At 35.9% G+C, this 18,919-nt stretch overlaps 1 protein-coding gene and 1 long non-coding RNA gene across 5 annotated transcripts; both read left to right on the forward strand.

Moving 5' to 3' along the window:
• Nucleotides 1–6,819: 6,819 nt before the first annotated feature.
• LOC113711607 (uncharacterized) lies at nt 6,820–18,043 on the forward strand. Of its 4 annotated transcripts, none has more exons than XM_072066832.1 (23): nt 6,820–6,908; nt 7,232–7,304; nt 8,148–8,774; nt 9,956–10,185; nt 10,323–10,394; nt 10,480–10,614; nt 11,355–11,473; nt 11,553–11,852; nt 12,352–12,442; nt 12,511–12,616; nt 12,717–12,830; nt 13,170–13,333; nt 13,502–13,622; nt 13,771–13,995; nt 14,082–14,272; nt 14,994–15,161; nt 15,246–15,351; nt 15,771–15,908; nt 16,036–16,197; nt 16,278–16,478; nt 16,949–17,143; nt 17,244–17,315; nt 17,542–18,043. In XM_072066832.1, exons 2-23 carry the CDS (start codon nt 7,257–7,259, stop codon nt 17,695–17,697), a joined length of 3,741 nt encoding a protein of 1,246 aa, XP_071922933.1. In that variant the 5' UTR covers nt 6,820–6,908; nt 7,232–7,256; the 3' UTR covers nt 17,698–18,043. The 4 variants fall into 4 exon arrangements, with proteins under 4 accessions (XP_071922933.1, XP_071922935.1, XP_071922936.1 ...); XM_072066834.1 differs by having other exon boundaries at nt 12,355–12,442; XM_072066835.1 differs by having other exon boundaries at nt 6,837–7,123; nt 12,355–12,442.
• A 311-nt stretch (nt 18,044–18,354) lies between these two features.
• On the forward strand, nt 18,355–18,868 carry LOC140015026 (uncharacterized). Its single transcript, XR_011821786.1, has 3 exons — nt 18,355–18,485; nt 18,562–18,633; nt 18,732–18,868. It is a non-coding gene; the product is annotated as an uncharacterized lncRNA (long non-coding RNA).
• The last annotated feature ends 51 nt before the right edge of the window (nt 18,869–18,919 follow it).

The following is an 18,919-nucleotide window of genomic DNA, read 5'->3' on the forward strand; positions in this document are numbered from 1 at the left end:
TCAAATCTGACAGACAGCTGCTGCCAAGCTATCCATGCTAAGTTCAATTTTTTGGTCGTATTTCGTTGGCAACATGTACCACCGACCTTGTTGGTGACAGATTTTTAGTAATCAAACTGAACCATAGCCAACCCCATTGATGGGCTATGTTCGTGGACGATTTGTAAGAATTTTTATACATCATTTATGATTTTGTGAACATACCTTGACTCGTGATAGTGATCGAAGCAATCGCCGGTAGCAAATTTTCCAAAATGGAAAACCAGTTATGCCAAACGGTTGGACTTGTCTGCTGCTGCGATGATGATGACCGTGTTCCTGGTTTGAAGCTCAAATTTTGTAATGATGATTGAGAAAGCTTTAATTTGAAAACCATCAAACAAAACCACATCATTCTCCAGTCTTTTCTTAGCTAAAGTGATGGCCACCTTAAACATTCATTCAACCCTGCAGGTATTCATCTTTATAGTTTATGATTGAATATAACTACAACAGTGAGAGTTGCAGATTGTGGGGCTTCTAAGTCGATTGGGTAGCATATAAAAGTCGATCGATCATGCAAGCGGAATGATATTTTAAATTTTTTTTTTTTTTTTTTGCAAGTCATGCTTACCCAACAGATGATATTAAGTTTTGATGATTCCCTAACTAAGTTTTACTAGTACAGAGTATTACTCAATCACCAACTGCACTATATATTTTGTGTGTCTATTATTCTCTCTCGCAATTACACACATATGTTTCTTTTTTTTTTTTTATAACCAAGTAACTCCAACTGCAAAAACTTCCCTTCTTTTTCAAGCGATTGATACCTTTAAATCCATCTTATCTCTACTGCAAGCAAGATTGTAAAAGCTGCATTCATGTTTGGGCATTATATTTTCTGCATTTATCTTATTTCAAGCGAGTTGTTTTTTTTTTTTTGTATTTTATTCCATTAGTAGACCGATATATAAGTCACTTTAATTGTCATAATTTCATTTATTTCTAGTTAGATTTAAATTTGTTTTTTTTGGTACACGTGCAACAGTATCAAATTGCAATGGATTTACTTCGAGTTTCTAACTCTCGTTAACAGTCTCTTACTTACTAAGGTTCCGTTTGATAAAACTGAATCTAAATTCTGAATTCTGAAATCTGAATACTGAAATAATTAATTTGCTGAATTTTAAACACTGAAAAGAAATATATAAATGTCCGAATTTTAATGTTAAACCTATTTATACTTTTTGATAAACATTTATAACTGAATGATTAATAAGTTAAATTTGACAATTTTGCCCTTATATCTTTTCATCCAAAAAAGAAATAGAACCTATGATTTAATTAGTTTAAAATTGTTAGGTATGAAAATGCCAAACTTCGAGTTTTTATTTTTTTATTTTATTCCATTACTAGACCGAGATATAAGTCACTTTAATTGTCATAAATTTTATTTATTTCTAGTTATATTTAAAAAAAAATTTGTACACGTGCAACAGTATCAAATTGCAATTTTCTAACTCTTGTTAACAGTCTCTTACTTACTAAATAACTAAATAAAGTTCTCTATATGATTCAAACAAAAAAAAAATATTCCTCAATTTTTTGGGCAAATCTTTCTCAGGTTGTATAATTAGTGAACCTTTAATTGAGCATTTGACAAATTTTGACCAAAGTTAACAAAAGCAACTTTAATTTGAATACACTCGTACGTTCATCGTCCAGTTTAATCTCAAAGCTAATCTGTCCCATCTGGACATAAATAATTATAAGCACCATAGATGAGACCATATATATTTGTTAGTTGATGCAATTCTATCTTTGGTTGCTCGAAATACACATTTCAACCTTATTTATTTATTTTATCTTTTTGGATACTTGAAGTTTTATTTTATTGGGTTTGCCTTCTGCAAAAAAAAAAAAAAAAAAAAAAAGAAATTAGTTTTGAAGTTTTTAGTAAAATCAGTGTAGTAGTTTTGTAAAAGGAGTGGATCATCCAATGATGAAGAGAGAATAGAACAACCATACCCTCCCTCCCTATTCAACTATTGGATTACTTGAACAAACATTCGTTCTTGTTCTTTTGTTCACAACGTCACGTCGACAAGGACAGCATACAATACTATTTTAGGCCCAGGCATGAATCTATCGAGCTGAAGTATAAACACTTGAAACAATTAATGGATTCTCACACGTAGAGCTGTATAGAAATTTGATGACATGCTACATAACCCTTAATTACAATTGCTTGATGATGACACACTACATAATCCCTAGTTACAATATACTCGTTTCAATTGCTATTTTTTAAAAATGACTGAAAAATATATTCATGAAAAATTGTAAAATTTTTTTGAGGAAAAATGGTAATCCAAGGGACGTCGGGACTTAGATGCATGCACTACTTATATTCTTCCATTATTTCTCTTATATATTTAGATAGCTCTATATGGAGTCTTGAGTTTTAGTAACTATGGTAGTAAATGGTCTAGAGAGACAATTCTAATACTTTAATGTCCCATCCCAAAAAAAGAAAGAAAGAAAAGAAGCGACATAGATCATTTTTTTTACAGCAACGATAATATTTTTATAACCTAATCTATTCTAATCTAATGGAGAGGGAGTCTAATCTATCCTAATCTAAGCGACACAAACCATTTTTAACTAGAGATTAACTGTTTCAAAGAAAAAAAAAATAGAGAAAAAGTTGTCTATAATAGTTTTAGAGACGGTATATATTTTTAGCGTTATACTATTAGGGATTGGAGATAAACCGAATTGAATGCCAGATTCTGAAAACTTGTTTCCTAGTAATTTCTATTTCTACCATTTATTTTACTATATGACTAAAGTAATGCTCAATTCTATCTTATATGTACTACACCTTAGTTCTGAGTCGCGGCCATATCCTATCTTTTTGGATGTTTCCATGCGTACAAAACCCTGCATTGGCTTAGTCGTGAAGAAAAAGAAAAAGTATATGAATGTGAGTGACATGGTGAACAGGATCGTTTGGAAGGATCACACATATTTCTTTTCTGGTCTCAGCAATTGAATTTGGTACTTATAAAGTTTGCATGATCTATGAAACATCACGAAGCACCTGATTCAGATTGAAAACATCTGATGTTATGCGTATTTGTAGTCAATTATAGTACAAGAAAATATGCCATAGCAACGCCTTAGGCTGGGCTTGTACAACATTTTTGACTTCTCAAAAACCATTAACAACTTTGGTTAGACACCAAAAGCACATTCTACACACAGTCTCTATATGTTGACAGGAAATACTGACGTACTTTCCGGTACTTTCCGGTTTCGATTGCAATTTTCTATATATATATATATATATATATATTAGTAAAAAACGTAGAGTATTTGATATATGTAAGTAAATGATGGTTGAAAAATGTATTCACAGAAAACGTAAAATTTTTTTGATGGAAAATGGCTTTCTGTCAATCATAGGGTTTCATCATTAATTGATAAGGGTGATTAACACAATCTTGTCTTGTGTTATTTCCTTCTTGCTGATTACTAAATCTGTATATAGTGAAATCAGCCTAAAAAATCCTACTTTCATTCCCGATAATTTAACTAAATGGGCTTCTTGTTTGTGTCGAACGAGAAAAAAATGAAGCTGAGCAGCAAAACACGGGTACATATTAATAACGCAGAGTAATCCTAATAGGGAATGACCTCGCCCGTCTGATGACGTTTAAGGACTTTGCCTGTTTCACTCCATAAAGAACAGAGAGTAGTAATCCTAGCTATTACAGTCCATCAGGGTGCTGTCTATATTCCATGAGGAAGACAAATCCCTCTCGAACATTCGTACATGAGGAAAGATAGGACCATGGCATGCTTGTAGACGAATCTTTTTAGGGCTGCTTGAATGTGATAAACCCTGTCATTGCAAATTTGAGCTGAGTTTTGATCTTATCTTCACTTAGACGTGGCATCTACCTAAGATACAGCGAGTGAGTTCGTGGAAAGCACAGGCATCATAAGCTAAGTAAACTTACAACTCTCTTGGACTCTAGCTAGCTTGTTTTTCAATGGCAGCGGAAGAAAAGGATATACAGTGGCAGTGGCCTTGCATGACTGACTAAAACTTATCCATCTTGGACTCTAGCAAGGGAACAGAGGTGGGACAGCAGAGTGGAATCAGATCGCAAGACCTTGATAGAGCAGTTGCAAACAAAGAATTAAAAGCGTGCAGTCCTGGAGAACGTGCTCAAGGATATCTTCATTCTCAGTTCTTTCTTTGTTTCGTGTTCTTTCACTTTTTTTGTATCTAAAAAAAGTAAATGGATGGGTGTGTGTGTGTGTTTTTGGGTAGGCAATAACTAAAAGATTAGCAAATTTTGCAACAGATCTGAGGGCTGACTTAGCAAGGAAAATCCATTTCCCTGTTTGCCTAACCAGGAAGGACTGATACTTGGGATGGTTATCCCACTTTTGTAAAACTCAATACTTTTGTGAATCAATGCAGTCTGCTATCGTTGCTGAGGAAAAAAAAAAGGACTCTTTTTATTTGATTCCTAACTCAGAAATTTTTTTTTTTAAAAAAAAAAGAAGAAGAAAAGAGCACTTTGTCAATCTTGGAGATGTAGACCAATTAGTGGCTTTCTTCCATTTTTATTGCGGTTTAATAGTTAATTTTTTTTTTTCAAACGATAAGAGAGCGGTTTAATAGTTAATTGGTTGTCATCTTTGTGAAAAGCACCTTTTATGTCTACACCTTGTTTGGCAGACAAGTTTTTTGGCAAGTTTGTCTGCTACAAGTTTTTTAAAAACTTTAGCTAATTTTAGCTACAGTAACCTCAAAAAACTTTTTAAAATTTTCAAACTATACACTTCAAAATATTAAAAAAAACACATTTTAAATTTTTGTTTAAAAACTTTTACAGTAAGTTACAGTAAAATTTTAGACAAATATCTAAAAAACTCACTTGCCAACACAGAGACCTAAGGAAAAATTTGCCTACCACCCTAGGGTTTGCTAAAAAAAGATATGTTATCTAGTGTTTTTGATGCGACAGCCAAGCGGGGTGTGGAATCATGTTCAAACCCCGAACACAGAATAAAAAATTTGATGATAACAAGAGAAAAATCTCAACAATTGGATTGATCAATCAAAGTTTCATTACTATTTGATAAAGGAGAAATGATTATAAAAGACCTAACTACGCGGATTTATATACTACAATGAGTCATATTCTAAAAGGGAAATAAAACACACGTAAAGCCTTATAATGAGTCAAAGTGGATGAAACGATTGGCTAAAAAAATTTTTAGGGCTGAGAACGGAGAAGAAAGAAGGAGAAGACAGGAGCTTTTTTCCTTTTGCTATTTTGTGCATTTTTGTCCGTTAGAAAAAGTGGCTCCATTCGGTTTGACCCGGTTATGTTGGGTATAAAGTTGGATCTGACGAATCGTGTTTCTCACGCGCAAAGTTCCGTCCCAATATTTGATTTGTCCTCCAATTCCCGTCAATTGTCCTTAATTGGTCAAAATTACGGAACTTTGAGAATGAAATGTGTTTGGGGTTAAACTTTGAGGATGAAATTGGTCAACCCCCAAACTTTGAGGATGAAAAGTGTATTTTTCCTCGGGTTAAAATTATGAAAAATTTGCAATGATTAATCAGGTGACAAAACTTGGTCAATTTCATACCATATTTTATGTATAACTAATACAAGTAATGAAATGTATTATAAATGGCGTTGATTTTCAAAAACAATTTTTAAATTAAATTTATTGGGGTGTAATGGAGAAAAGTTCTCTCCGTCTAGTCATATTTTCTTTAGACTAATAAGTTTATATCAATGTCACATAACATAAGTTCAAATTTAAATATGCACATATGGTATACATACATAGCTACTAGTATAAAAAATTACTGCACTGTCAGTATATACAAAATTAATCCAGTTTGCATGACGATCACTAAAAGTGACTTAGTGCACATATAACATACCTTAACTTTAGAATTGGGTAAGCAATTTTCTATATTATATGTACTGACAATTACTATAAGTGGCCTGGAGCAGAGTTAGTGTACCTTTTTTATTTGAAGGTAAGCAGAAGGTTTTAAATTCAGATTTTTCTACTTATAAATCTCTCTCCAAAATCTTTTTAACTTATAGAATGGGGTAAAAATTCAAGAATTAAAAAGGGGCAAAAAAGAAAAGAATATAATAGCCAAATGCAACAAAAGTGCCAAATAGCAAGGGCCCACCAACCCATGTGACCGAGACTCTTGTACTAAGCAAGCAAAGATGTCCCTTCCCACTACAACGTTCGACTCCTTTCTGTTTTCACTTAATACTATAAAAATAATAAAAAACAATGAGTTTGTTTGGATAAGAGTTTATTTGGATGATTTATTTGAGATATTTACTGTAGCACTTTTTGTGATGTGATGTATGTGAGATAAAAAGGTGATTGGGAAGATAAAAAGGTGATTGGGATTTGTGAAAACAAATTTTGCAAACCAAATTTGGCTTGTCCAAACAAACTCAATATATTGTTTTGAATTTAGGCTTAAAACTCGGACCCCACTTTCCCCCCTCCGCCACGTCGGTCCTCGTACTGTTACTTTTTCGTTAATTACGTGCTCTTAATTCGCGGAAGAATTCTCAGTTACCTGACCTCTTTAATTTTTCTCATAAAATAATCAAACATCAGTTATTCTCGGCTGTCCCGTTATTACAAACCAATTAAACGACATCGTGCACGACGAAACTCCCTAATAAACAAATAAAAAAAGAAAAAAAATTTCCTTTTTTTTTTTTTGTTCTCTCTTAAGTATTCTATTTAAACAGAGGGAAGAAGCAGAATTTACTACTATTACTAATTAGCAGCAGCAGAAAACCAGAGTCTTCCCGGACTCAGAGCTTTTGGACTTTTCTTCTTTACAAGTAAGTGAAGAAGTGAAGAGTGAGTGATATCCGGAATAGGGCCATTTTTGGGAAGTTCACTCAGCTTCCAAATCTTCTCTTCGATCCACATTTCCCTTTTTTTAAGTAGATTTTTCAGTCTTTGGATTCAAATTTCTTGAGTTCATACATATAAATCTAGTACTGTCTCTGTGTGTGTGTGTGTGTGATTTGTGAGAGAGACTTGTGTTGTTTATGTAAGTAAAGCTTTGTTCGTAAGTACTGATGTTTCTTCATGTTTTATAAGGATACATGGTTGATTTGATTTTTTTTTTTCTTTTATTTTTTCCCCTTTTTTGGTTCAGTCCAGGCGAGGAGGAGGAAGTGAAGATGTTTACAGAAGGACTTGACGACCATGCCGTGAAGTGGGTTAGAGAGGTTAGCTTCCTTCAAAACAATCTGGCATTTTGTTTCGACAAATTTAATGATCATCAAAAATTTACTTTTTTTTTTTCTGGTAATGAGTTTGTTGGCTTTTCTCTTTGTACTCTAATGGTTATCTGGGCTTTTGAGCATCAACACAATGGTTTTGATTGTTTCTTATGGGTAATGTGAAGTGGAACAATTATTATTTGTTGGAACTTTTACGCTTCTGGATTTTTCAGAATTCGAATTCAAATTCAAAATATCAGGGTCTGTCGGAATATCTTTTTGACTAAAGTGTACTTGTTATTGGTTTTTTAGCTGGAAACCGAGTGCCTCATTACACTGCTTGATGATTTATTTGTAAAACAAAAGCAATGAATTATTTGTAAAACTGAAAATTGGAGAAGAAGCAAGTACCTGCATTTTTTTGATCATTAGTAAAATTCTTCTACTTCTTTCTTTCTTTTTCCTTTTTTTTTGGGAGTAATTTTTGGGGAACGCGAAGTGATTCTCAAAGTTTTGTTGTATTTTTGAATTTTCTGAAATTCAAATCCAAAGTTAGTCTCTTTGTAATTCTTTCTCCTGTGTAGTTCTAATTCACAGTCACATGAAAAAAGTGCCTGATTATCACAATTTATGCATTCTAATTGTCGAGAAAACAAAAGCAACAGAGTCTAACTGGAAATTTAAGGAAGAAACGATGTGAGAGAATAGCGTATTGGATAAAAACTTGCAAGAATGTTGATTTCATTAGCTGTTCTGCACAAAGAAAGTAAATGTGGATGGAAATGATTGTTGAGCTAATTGTTGAATAAGTAATGATGGTTTTGAAGTATCTGTTTCTTTAAATTTCAGGGTTCTGGTAATCATAGGGCTGAAGTCCCTTTATCAGTTACAAACCAAAGGCCCAAAATAGATCCTCTCTCGAGTATAAGAAATGGAGGCAGGGGTGTTGGGTTGCCCCCACCGGCTTTCCGGAGTGCTCAACTATCTGGAGTCATTCCAACTTCCAGAGTTATCCCTGGGGATATAGATGACAGTAGGTCAGCTTCTGATAATGACATGAGTACGGATTCGGAAGAGGAGATCTATGGTGGAAGATATTCCCTTGACTCATCACCACAGGATGATAGAGTTCCCAGAAGCACCACGGCTCCAAAGTATTACAATCCTGTGTCAAGGCGTGCCCCTCAGTATGCCAGTGATGCCCTCTATTCAGATGATCTTACTTCATCAAGAGATTCCCTAGGGAGAGGGCAGGGATATGTGGCTGGTAGATTGATGAGGGGTGCTAATAGATATTCTGTTGGAAACGGTCTTTATACAGAGGATGAATCTTCTGATTCTGCTGCAAGCTCCGAATTCTCCACCACTCAATTAGGGAGCAATAATGGGACTGTCCCACCCACTAGGACTTATGTGTCACAAGGCTACGGGTCCAGTGCTTCTTCAAAAGTGAAGATGGATAGTATGAGACAGAAGGTACTTAACATGAATTTTATCTCTTTGCAATATTTTCATATTCCTGCCACATTTTGGAACTTTAGGTTATTAGCTTGGTCAATAAAGAATAAGAGGTGAAAAGTGTATGCAGATCATTTTGCTTCATCTTTACCTTTCCTTGTTTGTACTGGTTATCTTCCTCAGTTGATGGGGAGGAAACATTCTAGAGCTGTGATCTCCATGTCTTTTACATTTTATTTTGGAAAAAAATTTCCGAAAGCATTAAGAGGAAATTTTCTTAATCAATCTTTGGATATAAGAAAACATGTCATGGCAACAAAGTAGATCTGAACTCTTTCTGTTGTCTCTACTGACCTATCATGTCCTAAGAAACTATAAAAGATCTCATATCGTCCATGGTTATTTTTCAATCAGCAAGATGTGGATTATTGAGCTTCAAGCTAAAATGCATAGTTTTGGAACCTGAGAATCAGTCTGCTGTCAATGACCGTGGCACAAACTTGAGTTTCTTCGTAGAATGAGATGCAGTAGGATTCTAATTTTCAGTTTCCCTGGATATCTTCTGTTGATTGCTGCTTCTTTTCTATTTTGTTGCACTGATGGGTGCAATTCTTTTTAACTCTGAAAGTTGGCTGACATTTTCCTGCTGCTGCTGCTAGACTATGAACCCTTGTTGACTTGAGGATCATTTCTTTATCAGACACCAAATTTTATTTGATAAACACAACTTTTCTGGGAACAACATAATTGATTTTTTTCTGATAGGATTTAGCTTTATGTTTGCCACATTACTTTGTACCCTTTGATGCTATTAGTTAAACAAATTTCATTTTCTCACGTGAAATTTTACCCAGTTTGATGAGTTGACTTAGTTTAATTTGTAAAGAAGCTTGTTTTTTCACAGTTATATATGCAAGGATCAGGAAGTACTTGGCAATCAAGTGCCCTAATTCTTGTAAACTTGTTTGAATGGGGAGCTTTATGTATGTTATTTGTCTGTAGGGCGTGAATCATTCTCAAGTATAGTCAAACGTATCAATTTTGATAATTATATCCAACATATAATTTCTGCATGGGATCTAGTCTTGGTTGATATTAAATAGAATGTGTTGTTACCTATTATTGGTACAACATTTATCTTTTATACCTTGCTGCAGAGTTGAACATTCTTCTGACTATGGTGAATTATTTTTCTGCAGGATGTAACTTCTAGGAATTTGGAGAAGCAAAGGTTCTCCGATGAAGATGTTCCAAGTGCACCTCCATTTTGTGGATCTGGTGGGGAAATTAAGATAGACAGGGAAACAAGTCCTGTGTCAAAAATGGAGTACCTGTCCTCCATGAAAGCTGAGAAAGATAACTTGGGAAGGTCTCCAGGAATTAGTCAACAGGATAATGTTCCGAAATACACTCGTGACTCGACTGTGAGGTTTGTATTTGTTTTTGGTACTGTTGGCACAGACTTTAAGTTTTGTATCTTTAGTCATCAGATACTTGGTTCCATAGAAACATTGTATGATCCATTTTTTCTTGCATAAAGGGAGAAAATGTTATCTTTTTATGTAGGACTGCTGCTGCTGTGGAAAGTGGCATCCCCTCAAGCACTTATCCAACTCGCGTTCCCAATTTTCATGCTATGTATGTTTAACTACAACATTACCCATTGCAATTAAACAATCTGCTCACTGCTATTATCTCGACTTATACCATTAAACAATTTCAGTGCACTAGGACCATGGCACGCTGTGATTGCTTATGACGCATGTGTTCGACTTTGCCTGCATGCCTGGGCTAGGGGGTGCATGGAAGCTCCCATGTTTTTGGAGAATGAATGTGCTTTGCTACGAAATGCCTTCAAGTAAGTTCTTGAAAAGGGATTTTGTGAACTCCAGTGAGACGTATAAATTTCGTTTCCACTGGGTCAACATTTTTTACATAATGATTTTAGTCATCATGAAACAGACTTTTCTATTGACTAATTATCTCACAATCTTAGTGATTTTAGATATCTTGAAAGTGATTCCACTGGATGGACATTTTTTGCATGATGATTTAGATGATCATGAATGAAACTATTTCTACCGACTCATCACCTGAGTTCTTAGTGCCAACCTTGCTGCATCATGTAATAGAGAGTCATTTATATGGTAATACACTTTATGCCACTCTCACATACTAGCTAGACTTTTCTTTTGAACAGGCCATTATGTGCTTACATTAATGGATCGTAGTCAGAATTGAACCCAGGACCTTTTGAGTTTTCGTTATATCATGGTGCATAATTAACTTGTAGAAGGTTAAACTGTTAGAGAAGACAATAATTTATTCTTTTGTGCAGTCTAACAACTATTATGTTGCTTGAAGTTTGAATCTGGTGGCACATCCATAAAATTAGAAGTGATTCCATTATCCTAATGCACATGCATGTCTAAGCTTAAAACTTGCATATGTTCTCATTCAATTTTGACATCCGTTTTCTTATTTTGAAAACTGTTTGCCCTTTAATGAGCCTTATCTTTGCTTCAGTGGCAATACAGTAGTGTTTGTGATCTTAGTCATAGTTTTCACTCCAAATCTGTTACTGTTTGTATGCTACAGTTTGCAGCAAGTGCTATTACAATCAGAGGAGGAATTAATGTCAAGGCGGTCTTCTGAGCTTCCTACAGAAGGTTCTGCTGCTAAACCTAAAAAAATGGTTGGGAAGATGAAAGTGCAAGGTAGTTCTTTGTATCAGATCTTTTATACTCACTGAGATTGTGTGAGAAACTACTTTTGACATTCTGCTCATTTTTGCAGTAAGGAAGGTGAAATTAGGTCTCGACCCACCTAAGGGCTGCAGTTTTGCATTGGTGAAAGTACCAAAATTAAAGATTGAATCTGTCCGCTTTCACAGTTCGAAACTGCGATCGGCTGTTTTCTCTGGTTGGCGAGCAGTGCGTAAAGTCCGTTTTGCACCTCGTGTATCAAATGGTTCTTTTTCACGCCAGAGCTTGGCATATGTTCAGGCTGGCACTCAATACATAAAACAAGTTTCTGGACTCCTGAAAGTTGGTGTGGCAACATTGCGCAGTAGTTCATCATCCTATGAAGTACAAGGTGTGCATACACTACTAATTTTCAATTCTGTGGGAGATTTTTGTATCTGACAAGTCAGAAGCATTGGCGTTTGAGTGGCTAATAGTTTTCCAACTAACAGTAAAGTTCATGTTGCTTTTGACAAGTGTGCATAAGAAATGGTTAATCCACACATGAGATGGTATAATGTAGTAAACTTAATTATCATTAAAAGAAATGTCTACCATTATAAGCAGTGGTAACACTTCTATCATGTCTGGCATTGCTACTGTGCTGTTCATTCAAGCAACTCCTTTTTTCTGGCTGTAATCTAAATTGCCATGATCTGGAGCTTCTGTTCCTATTAATGGTGACGTAGACCAGCTTATGCTCCGTTGGTGAAATTTAAGAAAATTAAAGAAAAAGCAGAAGTCTTCTAGTTTTCTTTTCTTATAACTAGTATTATGCTTTAAATGTACTGATACTTTGTTGAGTCAGTGGATAACTGTAAAGATACTTACTGGTGTTTTGTACATGTTAGTAGAAGCATACTCCTGTTTACTGCGACTCAAGAGTTCCAGTGAAGAAGATGCTATTAGAATGCAGCCGGGATCTAGTGAAACCCATATGTTGTATGTTTTTCTTAACTCTATGCATTTGTTTGACGTGTTGCTTTAGTATGGCGTTGACAGCTTTACAGTTTTCCTGATGGCCTAGGAGACGATCTAATTGTTGAAGTCCAGGATTCCAAGGGGAAGCAATGTGGTCGAGTCCTTGCTCAAGTAGCTACTATTGCAGAGGATCCTGTAAGTTAAAAAATATCTTTAAAGGCTGTCTTTACCTTTTTTTTTTCCCCCTTGTTAGGTTTGGTTTCAGATTGGATCTCAATATGGAGGCTACTTGCAGGGTGAAAAGCTAAGATGGTGGTCTATTTATCATGAGCCAGAGCATGAGCTGGTTGGGAGAGTGCAACTCTATATTAATTATTCAACGGGTATTGATGAAAATAGTCACCTTAAGGTTGGTTGTTAAATTATTAACATCTATTTAAACTATCTCTTTCTAACCCTACCATCAACAGTAGAACCAAAAGATTAGTGGTGTAATCAGTCTTCAAGAAGCATTCACAATACTGTCCCCAGCCACCTTTATGATGAACATTATCATATGCACCAGTAAATATAGACAGGTATCCAGATACAATAAAAGAGGGAAAATAAAAAGAAAAAAAATGAGTCAAAGGCTGTATGCATTTTGAAATCCCTTCTTTGGTCTGTCATTCTTATAGAATGTCATAAGATAGTCAAAAGTACCTTGGAACTGGACTGCTGTTTGATACATGGTATTTTATTTGCATAGTGTGGCTCAGTGGCAGAAACTGTGGCTTATGACCTGGCGTTGGAAGTTGCTATGAAGATTGAGCATTTTCAGCAAAGAAATTTGGTGCTGCATGGTCCATGGAAGTGGTTACTGACGGAATTTGCTTCATATTTTGGGGTTTCTGATGCATACACAAAACTTAGGTACAGAATTACTGTTCCATTAGTCACTTTGATGTTCAAGCTGATTAAGAGTGAATTTTCTGCTGCTGTTTGTACTTTTTGTGGTTCATATGCTTAGTATGACCATGTCTTTTTTAGAACATAAGCTTTGTTTTGATCACTTATCTCTGTGTCCTGCTGAAATTGCAGATATCTTTCTTATGTGATGGATGTGGCCACACCTACTGCTGACTGTCTCACACTGGTGCATGATCTGCTTTACCCTGTCCTGATGAAGGGCCATAGCAAAACCTCATTGAGTCGCCAGGAGGTATAATATCGTCTTCTGATGATGGCATGCTAATTTATTTCATCAGCCTATTTCTTTGTCGCTTACATTGTGTGAGAAAACAAAAATCATCTACCATTGCTGATCTCTCTTCTTAATGTTGTTTCTCATTTTTGGCTGCTTGCTCCAGAATCGTATTTTAGGGGAAATTGAGGATCAGCTTGAACAGATTTTTGCCCTTGTTTTCCAAAATTACAAATCCTTGGATGAATCGTTACCTTCGGGAATTATGGACACTTTTCGACCTGCTACTGGGCATGCAGCACCTGTGTTGAAGCCAGCTGTTGAGCTCTACAAACTTTGTCACGATATACTATCTCCAGAGGCACAGAATAAGCTCTACAGTTACTTCCAGGTTGGTGAGGAAAAAATCCTTGATGTCCCCTTTTCTTGTTACATGATTATTTTCTCATATTTCGTGGATTAAAACCACCTGTACAGGCCGCTTCAAAAAAGCGATCAAGGAGGCACTTGACTGAGACTGATGAATATGTTAGTGGCAACAATGAAGGCATATTGATGGATTCCCTAACTATTTCTACTGCATATCAAAAGATGAAAACTCTATGCTTGAATGTCAAGAATGAAATTTTTACCGATATAGAGATCCACAATCAAGATATACTTCCCAGGTATAATTGGTTTAGACTTTTCTAGGTGCTTGATTTGAAGTAAAGCATTTGAAAGACAATGAGACAATCATGTACTTGTCTCTCTGCTCACAGTTCCTTATTCAAGCTGCTATTATTGTTATAGACAGTATGTTGAATTGCCTTCATATGCTGGATTTCTGTGTGATGTCTTCTAGTTGGGAAAAATGGGACTAAATACTGGAAATTCTTCTCTCCCATCCCCTGTTTGTGATGTTGATGTGGTATTGAAACTAGGTAAAAATTCATATGACATAGCCCAACTGTTGATCTTAGACTTTGAATGCTAGTAAAATCCGTGGAACTGAAGAATTTGCAATTGCCGTGGCATGGTTAGAACAATAAATTTTCTTTAGAATGTGTAGCGTGCAAAATGAAGTGAGTGGACTAGATGTGTTCCCTTTGTGCCTTAAAGTTTTGGTCCTGCTTGTGAAATTCCGATTGTTTCTACGAAACATCTGTTCTTAAAGTCCATTGCAACACCATGACAAAAAGGATCTCCAAGGACTGATCAAGCCCATTTAAGATTCTGGAGAATTTTGATATAGCTTGATTATGTGTTATGCTTCAATGGAAATGTTTCTCTTCAGCCTGGACCTAAGGATTTTTTCTCCAACTGCTGTCAATTATTTGAGTCAGTCATGTCATGCTGCAAATGATTGACCACATAGCCACTTAGCTAACATTCTTCCCTCTTTTGCAGTTTTATAGACCTGCCGAACCTTTCTTCAGCTATATATAGTGCAGAACTGTGCAGTAGGTTGCGTGCTTTCCTTATTGCATGCCCTCCAACAGGTCCTTCACCTCCTGTAACAGAACTTGTGATAGCAACTGCAGATTTTCAGAGGGATCTTTTGAGCTGGAATATCAAGTACTGTTGTTTTTCCTACATATATCTCTTCTTTCAAATTATAGTGTTCAGACTGGATCACTAATGGCATTGTCTCTTTCTTAGACCTGTTAAAGGAGGAGTTGATGCAAAGGAGTTGTTTCATTTGTACATTGTTCTGTGGATACAAGATAAACGCCTCTCTCTACTTGAATCATGCAAATTAGACAAGGTAAATATTTTTATGCAACTTTGTTGCATATAATGTGTGGCAAAGTTTCTCATAGGCCAATGTTATGTGCAGTTAAAACAATGTCCACAATGTCAACTGCAATAATATCATCTTTCATTCTTTGTGGGTGTGGAATTTGGGTTTTGCGTTAAGTGTATGTTGCCATTGCTGGTAGAGCTTGTTGCTTTTATACTCGGCATTTATGACTTTACCAAGTCATAGGTTTCTTTTATTCATTACTCATTGAGTGCTGATGAAAGCAATTTAATGCAAATGTGCTGATGTTTTCTTGTAAATGAACTGGTTAAACCAGTTAAAATAAGTAAATGGCATCATATAGGAGTCTCTTACAGTTTTCATCGTTTTCCATATTTTGCCTGCTCTACCTTAGTGGTTGAAATAACTTAAATGATGTACAGGTGAAATGGTCTGGGGTTAGGACCCAGCATTCAACAACCCCATTTATTGATGACATGTATGATCGCCTCAAAGAGACATTAAATGATTATGAGATTATCATTCGTCGCTGGCCAGAGTACACATTTGTGTTGGAGAATGTATGTGTTCATGAATTCATTGACCTTTTGCCTTTCGGTTTTGGTTGCTTGCACTATAGCTAAAATATATTGCACAGAATTATTTTCTGAAGAAAGAGCTGAAACCTTTTTATTTTTTTGCGAAAAGGCTGTTGCCGATGTTGAGAAGGCAATTGTTGACGCTCTTGAGAAGCAATATGCCGATGTTTTGGCTCCATTAAAGGAAAACCTGGCACCTAAAAGATTTGGTCTCAAGTATGTGCAGAAGCTTGCCAGAAGAAATGTTTCTGCATACGTGGTACCTGATGAGGTGAGTCGACTTATCGTAATATCAAGTTGTTTAATCCCTGTCACTGTTTTGATCTGAAATTTTGTTTTCTCTTCTTCCAGCTTGGCATTCTTTTAAACTCAATGAAGAGAATGCTTGATGTTCTGCGTCCCAAGATAGAGCAGCAACTGAAGTCTTGGGGCTCATGCATCCCTGATGGTGGAAACACAGCCCCTGGAGAGCGTTTAAGTGAGGTGACTGTAATGCTTAGGTCGAAGTTCAGAAACTATGTGCAAGCAGTTGTTGAGAAACTAGTGGAAAATGTGAGTAACCTTGAGCTCTTCAGTTGAAAAATTCTCGGTAGGACATATTGCACCTCCAATAACCCAATGTTTTAAGAATAGCTTCTGAAAAATCTGTGAATACCATCACTAAATTATGTCATATTGTTGGTGATGTTGACTGACAATTGCTATTGTATTGTAGACTTATTTTGATAGAGGGGAAGAAATTGTTCTTCTGTTGTAGATACCTTAAAAAAGTAAAAATAAAAACTAAAATAAACCATTTTTGAGAGTCTTGAACGTTATAATATTCTGTTGTAGATACCTTAAAAAAATAAAAATAAAAACTAAAATAAACCATTTTTGAGAGCCTTGAACGTTATCATATTAACATGTGTACAGGCTAGAGTTTGAGCACTAGCAGAATACATGCCTTGGATTCCTCAAAATACATGTAACTTAACATTAAATTGTTTATTTTTATTTATCTTTTTTTGGCTTTTCCTCAGACAAAGGTACAGGGGAGTACAAAGCTCAAAAAGATTTTGCTGGATTCCAAGGACACTGTGATAGAATCAGATGTCAGGAGCAGGATGCAACCTCTTAAGGACCTTCTGGCCAGCTCAATTAATCATATGCATTCCATCTTTGAGTCTCATGTTTTCATCGCATGTTGTCGAGGCTACTGGGATAAAATGGGACAGGTAAGCTAGAATATTTTACTGCTGTGTGAAGTTTGCACTGGTAGTGGCAAATTTCTTGTTTTCTTGTTTCTCAGGAATTTTTTTTTTCTTTGCTATATAGGATATTTTAAGCTTCTTGGAGAGCAGGAAAGAGAATAGGGCATGGTACAAGGGATCTCGGATTGCTGTGTCGGTAAGTACACACACATCCTTTGTACAATATTTATTGGTTATACAAGTTGCTTTGGAGGTTAAACGAGGCCCCATTTCCTGAACCCTAAGTCCCTAACCATGATTAGAAATTTGTCTTTTGGTGGATAGGGTTCATCTTCGTCTTACAGTATGTAGAGGGCAACTAATTGCAATCTCATTCCATTTTTTTCTGATGGAAGTTTATCACATGGGGTGGGTATATGCAGGTTTTGGATGATATTTTTGCATCACAAATGCAGCAGCTTCTTGGGAATTCCCTACAAGACAAGGACTTGGAGCATCCTCGATCTATAGTTGAAGTGCGCTCAATGCTTTGTAGAGATGCTGCAAGTAATAAGGGGGGCAACTCATTCTACTTCTAGAGGTAGCAAGGAAAGATGAGTTGCAAGGGCTGGAAAATGCTTCAAATGGCACACAAGAGAGCCCTGGCAGAATGTTCTCGGGGATGAACTTTTTATCACTTTGAGCCTTTCATTGGACAAGCTAAGCAAGTTGCCTACTCAAGCAGGCAATCCTGCTCATCCAGATTCAGCGATATTCCTGAAGGATTACAGTTTAGGTATTTGCGGTTCAGTTGCAAATGTAGAGTTGTTTAAAAGGATCTCCCAATCTTAAAGCTTTTGAGATGTGCTTACTGGCCATTTTGTTTTTGTAAACATATCGAACCTTCTTACTACATACGTATATAACATGTCATATTTAATGCAATTCAGGACACATGCAGATACATTGACAAATAGTGTACTTACAAGTATATTCAAATTGGCCTCTTGATTGCTGCTAATTGCAGGTACTTACTGTCCAAACTCGAATACTTGTAGCAGCTGATGTTTTACCTTCTCAACAAATTGATTGTGCACACTTGAGAGCTCCAATTCATTCGTTCTAACAATGGCCAACCCAGTTAATAAACGTCAACTAGACATTACCAAACTTGTTCCTCATGGCTCAGAAGATAAGATAGAGTTGCTCTTGATTGGCATATTTTCGCTTTTCCCGTTTTGCAACCTACACAACTCATCTCTCTCATACTCTTTAGCTATGTAATTTGGCAACAGAAAAACCGCCTAGCACGTAATTTTGCTAGAGCATAAGAGCCTTGGCTTTCCATGTTGGTAGCAATTCTTGCGGGCAAGATACACTTTGCCTGGTACGATCTTCAGGCCCCGTTTGCCCTAGCCACACGGTAGCCGTCCTCGATTTATTAGTTTTTTCTTTGTTTGCAGGAGATGGATGGCTTTTCAGATCTGAAGAACCATGTCAGAACACAAATTTTCATAATAAAAGCACAAGTTCAGGTAAAATTCCACGTCCTACTGCCAGCAAGAGGAAAATGCTTTTCATTTCATTTTCTTTACCATAGAATTAGTTAGTTGATCTTTTTCTTTTTTTTCAGGTGTCCCCAAGCAAGTTAAACTGGACAGGAAAGCAAAAAGGTGCTTGCATCTCAAATGCTACTTGTGTTTGCAACTTTGAAAGAGGGTACTTGAAAATGCTTTCGGTTCATTTTACCACTGTAGCATTAAACAGGTTGCTTGTTTTTCACATAGCAGTCGGCAGCCAAGCAATCACTAGACTAGATGA

This window comes from Coffea arabica, chromosome 10e, assembly GCF_036785885.1.
Source record: "Coffea arabica cultivar ET-39 chromosome 10e, Coffea Arabica ET-39 HiFi, whole genome shotgun sequence".
NCBI classification, from domain to species: Eukaryota; Viridiplantae; Streptophyta; class Magnoliopsida; order Gentianales; family Rubiaceae; genus Coffea; species Coffea arabica.

What these genes read in the sequence shown, in the direction of transcription:
- LOC113711607 (XM_072066832.1), top strand. Translation starts at nt 7,257, where the DNA reads ATGTTTACAGAAGGACTTGACGACCATGCCGTGAAGTGGGTTAGAGAG. An exon ending in TGGGAAGATGAAAGTGCAAG is followed by an intron (nt 11,474 to 11,552) that starts GTAGTTCTTTGT and finishes TCATTTTTGCAG; the next exon opens with TAAGGAAGGTGAAATTAGGT. An exon ending in ACACATTTGTGTTGGAGAAT is followed by an intron (nt 15,909 to 16,035) that starts GTATGTGTTCAT and finishes TTTTGCGAAAAG; the next exon opens with GCTGTTGCCGATGTTGAGAA.